General features: G+C 32.2%; 2 protein-coding genes across 2 annotated transcripts in view; both read left to right on the top strand.

The window, feature by feature from the left end:
• Positions 1–5,038, top strand: part of LOC106102134 — a 13,607-nt gene extending 8,569 nt beyond the window's left edge. The window contains exons 12-19 of the mRNA XM_013281544.1: positions 3–69; positions 592–735; positions 1,521–2,172; positions 2,473–2,753; positions 3,062–3,228; positions 3,560–4,102; positions 4,255–4,369; positions 4,491–5,038. Coding sequence (XP_013136998.1) covers positions 3–69; positions 592–735; positions 1,521–2,172; positions 2,473–2,753; positions 3,062–3,228; positions 3,560–4,102; positions 4,255–4,369; positions 4,491–4,790 — 2,269 coding nt within the window. The 3' untranslated portion in view covers positions 4,791–5,038. The remainder of the gene's footprint in view (positions 1–2; positions 70–591; positions 736–1,520; positions 2,173–2,472; positions 2,754–3,061; positions 3,229–3,559; positions 4,103–4,254; positions 4,370–4,490) is intronic.
• Positions 5,039–6,088: 1,050 nt separating this feature from the next.
• Positions 6,089–7,335, top strand: LOC106102238. Its single transcript, XM_013281660.1, has 3 exons — positions 6,089–6,619; positions 6,700–6,897; positions 7,157–7,335. Exons 1-2 carry the CDS (start codon positions 6,512–6,514, stop codon positions 6,892–6,894), a joined length of 303 nt encoding a protein of 100 aa, XP_013137114.1. The 5' UTR covers positions 6,089–6,511; the 3' UTR covers positions 6,895–6,897; positions 7,157–7,335.
• The last annotated feature ends 922 nt before the right edge of the window (positions 7,336–8,257 follow it).

Genomic DNA, 8,257 nt, shown 5'->3' with positions numbered 1-8,257 from the left:
CTGGCGCCGCACACGCTGCTGCACCACGTGCGCTACGTGCGCCGCAACGACAAGGACAACCCCATATGTGTGAGAGAGATAGCATCATACACACTGCCTGTATGCAACAGAGATAGCATGATATTCACAGTGCGTCTATGAAAGTCTATGTATGAGAAAGCATGATATCAACAGCGTATACGTAAGATAGATAGCATGATATGCACAGTGCGTCTTTGAAATCTTAACATTTGCCTATGCCTAAAAGAGAAGGCATGATATACGCAGTGCGCTATGAAAATATCGAATTTCTGTGTGTAAAAGAGATAGTACGATATACACAGTGCGTTATGAAGGTAATGAATGATTATTTCCCCAACAGCTGCTATAATGTGACGTTAGCAATCATCTATTACACATAACTTTTTTAATATAATAAAGTGCGAACGAGCAAACGACCAACTGATTTCGCTGATATATCGAAGTGATTCGACCATAGATATTATAAATGCAACACGAATCTTTAATCGACAGAGACACTAAAAAAGGATATTACCCCTTCCCGTTGTTAAAATTACAAAAAAATAATTTATTTGTTTACTTTCTCTTTAGAAATTCTTCGAGAGCCGTCAGGTGGAGGCGGTGCAGCATCAGCTGCTGGCGTACAACGCGCGCCTCACGCTGTACGAGCAGCCGGAGTACGAGATGCCGAGGATCTGGCTGCGGCACCTCGCCAAGACCAGCAAACGATTTAGAGTAACATTGCTTTGCTTGGAACTTAAACTTACTTCAGAGTATAATGGACGTTCAGATTCAATAATGCTTAAGTGATTTTTTTATATCATAAGGTGGCATATGAGCAAGCGGCCACCTGAATCTGCAAAAATGGCAAAATGTCTGCCTATAGACATACCCTTAATCGATGAAAGAGACGCACATAAAGAGGATGTTTCCCCTTTCTATGCGTCTCCTCCACCGTCAAATACATTCCTTTCTCATCCTTTTCCTATAAGTAATAAGGTAGGAAGGCATAGAGTCTAAAGTTGGGCCTTCGGTTTTCAATAAATTAACATAGCAATTAGAAATCTAACAGTAACATGTATTAAATGTTTCTTTTAATGTTTTCTTTTCATATTTTATATACTTTTATAATATATGAGAATATTCCTGTACACAAACAATAGTTATTAATAATACAGAAAATACGAAATAATATAAATGTTACCTGTTTAATAATTTATATTATTAGTATAAAGAAAAAAGATTTGTATTTTTGTACGTATTGAAATAACTCAAAAACTACTAAGCCGATTTCAAAAATTCTTACACCAACTAAAAGCTGTCTTATCAGCATTTTTTTTAATTTCACACGGACAAAGTCGCGAGCACCAGCTAGTAAATATATAATTAAATAGATAATGCGTGTCGTTGGCGATATATCAAAAATCACAAGAAATCTTAAAAAGAAATGATTTCTGAATATTGTAATTTGAACTCAAATTCCTTTAAAAATTGATTTATTAATTATATATATTTTTCAGGACCATCTGTACGGTCGTAATAAAGTATCCGCGGTAATACCAAGAGGAGTTGAGATAGCGCTCGGGAAACAAGTAACGCCACAAACAAAGAAACCATTACCTAACGATTTCTTAAAAACGAAGAAGAAACCAATCAGATACATAACCCCTGAGACTACAGAACAAAGTGATACGCAAATTATTTATATAGAAAAAACAAATACCTCTGATGTACGGAACACTGGAACTATAACAGTTAATTCTGTCTCGCAACCGATTTGCAGCACATCCGAAATACAAAATATAATTAATAAAACAAACGAACAAAGCAAAGAAAACGAAAAAATCAATGAAAAACAAATTATTACACAAAAAATACATTGCAGTTGTTGTGTTTTATTACGAAAAATATGCAAGCAAAGACAAACGTTAATCACAGAGTATATAAAATCAAAAAATAATAAAGCAAATAAATGTCCTTGCAGAAGTAAACAACGACAAAGAATAACAAACAAATTGAGGATGTTATTAAGATTTTTCAAACATCGTTCAATGTATGTACATAAAGATATGTCACAGCAATTATCTCAATGTATGGATAAAAATGGTTTTAATACAAATGTAAAAGATAATATTTTTGAAATAGAAGATATTCCAGATCCTAATGATTTAGGTAATACACTATCTATCTTTTCAAAAATATACTAAAAAAATCTTTAGTTTTATTGATGTTTTACCTAATATTTATAACTAAGAGTACAATGGACTTTTACATGCATTCACATTTTTCCCTTTTAATCGCCTCCTAATTGTCGTAGCGTGATATTAAATAGTCTATAACCTTCCTTAATAATTAACCTAACCAAAACAAAAAGATTTGATTATACTATATTTTTAATTCCTGAGAATAAGGCTTACAAACAAACCAATTATTTATATACACAAAAGTACATGCCCTTATTTCTTTTTTCAGCATTTGCAACGACATTACAAATGAAAATGTTGATCAGATTATCATTAACAAGGAATCCGTTGATAAAGAAAAACGCTTATATGAATTTATCTAAATTCGATCCTAAAACGGACGATCCCGCGAAATTAGCTAATGTGTTGGAAAAGATTTTCGATGTGGAACTCGTGGATATATTCAAAGAATTCCTGCGATGTCTGACTCCGGAGCAGGCGGAGAAAATAAATAGATTTAAAGATTATTTCACACAAGCTTGTGCTCCGGATCTCGTTAAAAGGATATCGGTAAAGTATATTCTTTTTATTTAACTACCTTTCGCCCACGACTCCGTCTGCACAAAAAGTAAGTAGCCTACATTTTCTTCCAAACTACTCTACATCTATACCAAATTTCATCCAGATTCGTTCAGCCTTTTAAGCTACAAACTCTAACAAAATTCATCCTTTCATTCATCCAAACTTACGAATCTGTATTATAATAAAGCGTAAACACACACTTTATCAAACCAAAAACACTAACGAATGTCGAAATGTAGTTGGGTTAACTATAAAACAGTCCTTTAACCATTGACTAAATCTAATTAATATTTTAGGAAGAAGTAACAGATAAGAATAAGAGACATGCATTACTATCTCGCTTAATTCTGTCGTTTACTGATAATAAGGCGTCCTCGTGTGAAATCTGCACCGATCTGTTGACACATATGCAAGGACATGCCCAACTCGCTACGTATACCTTCAATCTTTTCCCACATAAAAGGTAAGCAGGTACACATGTGTGATAACCGTTTTGAAATCGCTATTTTAATGTAACTTTATAGCTTTTTAACCGACTTCAAAGCAGTTCGTGATTGGTTTTTATGTATGTAAAACGATTACGCACCAATTTATGATATGGAATAACTGCATTTAGTCCAACTTTTAAAAAGAAAAACTATGTTGTAGTTTTTGAGTTTTTCTTCAAAAAAGTACCAAAGGTAGGAAATATTTGTCTTGACATATAGTTTAGTTTTTTGTGAAAGTAAAATTTGTATAATCATTGTTAATATCTACTTTTTGAATTATTGATTATTTTTTTTTAACTTTTACAGTAAACGTGAATCTGTACCATTTACCACGTGCAGTAACAACGATGTGCTTGACGAGACCAGTTTAAACCAAAAAGATGGTAGTGATATTGAACCACTTAAAGTAACTACCCGCACGGAATCTGAACCAATACACACTTCCACTAGTATGGTACCTGAGGTAGTGGAATCTGAAATTACCCGCACGGAATCACCAATACTAACTTCCACTAATACAGCGCTGAAGCCAGTAGAATCTACAACTACCTGCATGGAATCATCAATACAAAATTTCACTTGTCAAGAACCCGAGCTAGTACAATCTTTAACTACTCGCACAGCATCACCAATACAAAATTCCACTTGTAAGGAACCCGAGACAGTAGAAACTGTAATTACCCGCACGGAATCTGAACCAGTAACCACCTGCAGCATGAGCAAAGCTGACACGCCATCTATTGGACAAGACGAACAAACTAACGCTCAACGCCGAGATTCAGAGCAAGAGGTCAGATTGACCATATGCGAACAAACGGAAACTATGGACTGTGATGATCAACCCTCAAGGTTTGTACATTAGTATTGAAAAAGAAAACATTAGACCTTCTTAGACCAGTAATATAGCCAGAGCAATAAATAAAAAATATATTTATTTAATATGTTTGTCTTAAAATTTGTATTTTAACTATTTTTTTTCTTTGATTATAATAAATCCGCAGCCCTGTTGATGATACCAATGATAAATATGTAAATATCAATGGAATAGAAAAGCAACAGTCAGAGAGAGAAATTTATGAGGAAAAATACATTCCAATTGAAGCATATACAGAAGAGGTTAGTAGTATATACCATAAATTGAAAAAATCACAAATGTTAATGTGAAATATACAATCTATAAAAAATGTTTTGTTTATTTAATTGACATAAATTTTGTATATTTTTTTTTGTTTCACAGGATATTTCAGATGGGAACAAACTGAATGCAAGTGACATTAAGATTGAACTGATCATGTCTGATGATGAAACGATAAAGTCAGAGCCCCCCGAGTGGCAGAGGTCCGAAGATAGATTAATTCTGGAAGTGCTAAAGCAATCTTTTACCCGCGAGGAGCGCAAAAATAAAACTATAATAGATATTGTTGAAGAAATGGACGTTTTACAAATAATAACAGACAGTTTACCTCATAAGTCTATTAAAGATGTTACAGATCGTGTAATGTATTTATTAGATTTGTTAGTTATAAGTGAAAACTAATTGCTTTTTATATTTATTTATTGAAATAAACTCATTTTAAACAAAACTGTTCTTTGTGTTTAAAATCTGGTTCAATAAATCCCAAAAACGAATTATAGGGTTAGTCAGACCATCAGAAATGCGTTTCTCAAGATTTATTGGTTTATACTCTATACTTTGGCCTAAGGAATGACTCCTTGGGTTACATTTCTATCAGTCTTGTTTATCAAGCCATAACTAATTTCTATACAAACTTTACCATCCACCATATTTTAAAACCTATGAAAACATAATCGTTTTAATATCCACATAAATAGAGACTAAAACATCTCTACTATTATACAATTTGATAAAAAAGCACTTACAACTTGAATTAGTAACCAAAATTCAAGATTTTAAAAGCTATCTTTAACAAAAGTGATAAGAAACTAAAATGTTTATGTTTTGTTTTTTCATTTGTGGGCCGTAACTCCCCCTGAACCGAAACTGTACAATCCACTTTCTCTATTGTGTAAGTTTTAACATTGACTATGTTATGTATAGATGTACATGATTCTTTTGGCACCCAGAAATGAGAAGTGACATTTAATGTCAGGGTAATAGTGACATAGTTTGTCAGTTCACTTCGCGTCATTACTTTACGCATTTTGTGTGGCTTTTAATTTTATTCCATGAAATAAAGTGTTGAAAGCGTTTAAGAGTAGTGTAAGAGGGTTTTTCTAAGTGGGAGATATTTTTATCGCTGAGAAGAAGTAGGGGGGACCAGTAATTACATTTAAAAATGTGAATCATCTTGTGTCTGTTGCAATCAGAATTTGTTACCATTTGTTAATCATGAAATTCCCTAACTCTCAAGGCGACGCAATTTTTTAGATTTGTAATTTAAAAAAAAAATTATATTCGTGCGTAGGTATATTTACAAACGCATAATTGTTTTATATTCAGCAATAATCACAATATTTTTATGAAAATAAGATAATTAGAATCACAAAGAGTATTTTTTCCTAATGTTACATATTTCGAAACAAATGACTTCCTTTCAAATGTAAACGGACGGAATTATTTTTTATTCGAAGAAAAGTGAAATCGATTCTGTTATAGACTTCGAAATTCAAAAATTTTATACAGAAAAACTAAGAACACTCAAACGATTCTTTTTTCTCTCAATAATTCTCAGACGAGAAAATTTGATCCTTCTAAGTCTAACACTTTCATTTTTAATTGCGAGAAAAAGAAAATTGACTCGAAAATTTTCGATTTAGAAATTTCAGATATTTTTTACAGAAAAAGTAAGAATTATCAAACGTTATTTCTTTCCTCTCAATTTTTCTCAACGAGTCTCTAGTGATTTGCACAAGAAAAATTAAAAAATAATGAAGTGAGGGGGCCAACTTCGCGCTAAAAATTGAAATTGCATTTACGGAGAAAGTAGGAACTCTCAAACGATTTTTAAATAATTTGTATAAAAAGTGAAGAAGAAAAAGGTGGTAAGGGGGGCAAACTCACAGAGGTCAAACTTCGCTCCATGTAGGTTCCATTCGGTTTTCGAACTCGAGTTAGAGAGAATTCAATTCGAGTATATTCGAGTTACGCCCAACTCAAGTTGACTCGAGTTACATCACTAGTTGACAATTTGACAGGCTTACATCGACATCGATCGATTTATTCGTCCCTCAATTTGCCATTTTCATATAAGCTTTGCCTGAATTTTATCAGCGGGTAGACAGATAAATATCTTTACGATGACGAAAATAGATTATACTGGTTTGGCTGAAGAGGCTGACAAGGATTACGATGAGGGCGTCGATGGAATCATTGATCCTTATTCAGAAGATAACCATGATTTTGCGGTAATGACCACTTTACAACTTATAAGTTGTATAAAGTTCTTTTTTCAATATTTAATCAATTTACAAATATTTTCTTCTAGAAATTGCTGCTAGAGATGTGTAAAGTTTTTGACGATGGCAGCACTGAGATGGGACTTGAGTTTATGAAGTTACTAAAACAATTCAGCAGCAGCAATTCTTTGATAATGGAATCTGGTAATGGGGCAACAAAACTGGCTGAACAAGAGGGTGATAATGAACTCAAATGTGAACATATTGTAAAGAGTATGGACTAAATAGTGAGTATCTTTATGTCTATTCTATTCTATTTCTTGTTTATGGCTCTCCCTCAGCAGATTGGTCTTTATGTCTATGATTTTATCCACACAAAAAATTGCTTAGTATACATAACATACATAATACTTTTTATTTACTAATGTTTAGTAACAGTGACAGTAAAAGTAATATCTCTAGAAATGTTACAGTAAAAAATGTAAAGTTTATTTAACCTTAAGAGTAAAAAAAATAGTAATGGATTTGTTATGTTTATTGTTTCAGACATTGGAATTGCCACTGTAATGCAGATGTTCATATTTGCAAACATCATCAAGTAGTTATTTTATTTTATTTTAACCTGTACCAAAAAGATCTCCAATGCTTGTGATAATTTATTTGCAAAATATATTTAGTGAAAACAATATGTTTCTTTTAATACAATAAAAATATATTAAACTGCACATATTAATTTTAAATATTAAAAAACCTTAAGCATTTTTTTACCTCCTAAAAGCTTTTCATAAATAACAGTAAGCAATAAATAGGATGCAAGAAGCAAATTTTGAAACTATCCGTGATTAAGAATTTAAAAAAGAGACAATATTCATTCTTTAGTAAAAAATTTAGTTTAAAAAATGAATGTTCTACAAATAATAACGGACAGTTTACCTCATAAGTCTATTAAAGATGTTACAGATCGTGTAATGTATTTATTAGATTTGTTAGTTATAAGTGAAAACTAATTGCTTTTTATATTTATCTATTAAAATAAATTCATCTTTAAACAAAACTGTTCTTTGTGTTTAAAATCTGGTTCAATAAATCCCAAAAATGAATTATAGGGTTAGTCTGACCATCAGAAATGCGTTTCTCAAGGTTTATTGGTTTATACTTTATACTATGGCCTAAGAAATGACTCCTTGGGTTATTTTTCTATTAGTCTTGTTTATCAAGCCATAACTATATTTCTATACAAACTTTACCATCCACCATATTTTAAACCTACGAAAACATAACCGTTTTAATCTTACTAATCTTACTTCTTACTAATATTATAAATGCGAAAGTTTAGATAGATGGATGGATAGATGGATGGATGGCTGGATGGATGTTTGTTAGCGTTTGTAGCCTAAACGACTAAACGTATCTCCATGAAATTTGGCACAGGTTTAGAGCATAGTCTGGAAGAACACATAGGCTACTTTTTATCCCAGGAGTAGTTACGGTTCCCGTGGGAATTATTAATTTAGTTTTTTAATGTTTACTCGATTATTCTGCAACGGTTCAACATGTCTTATTGAAATTTGGCACAGACATAAAACAAAGTCTGGAGTACACATGGGATAAGCTTCATCCCCGAGAAATGTCCGGTTCCCGAGGGAT

Source organism: Papilio polytes, unplaced genomic scaffold (assembly GCF_000836215.1).
Source record: "Papilio polytes unplaced genomic scaffold, Ppol_1.0 DF823923.1, whole genome shotgun sequence".
NCBI classification, from domain to species: Eukaryota; Metazoa; Arthropoda; class Insecta; order Lepidoptera; family Papilionidae; genus Papilio; species Papilio polytes.
This window is presented reverse-complemented; position numbering and strand designations above follow the sequence as displayed.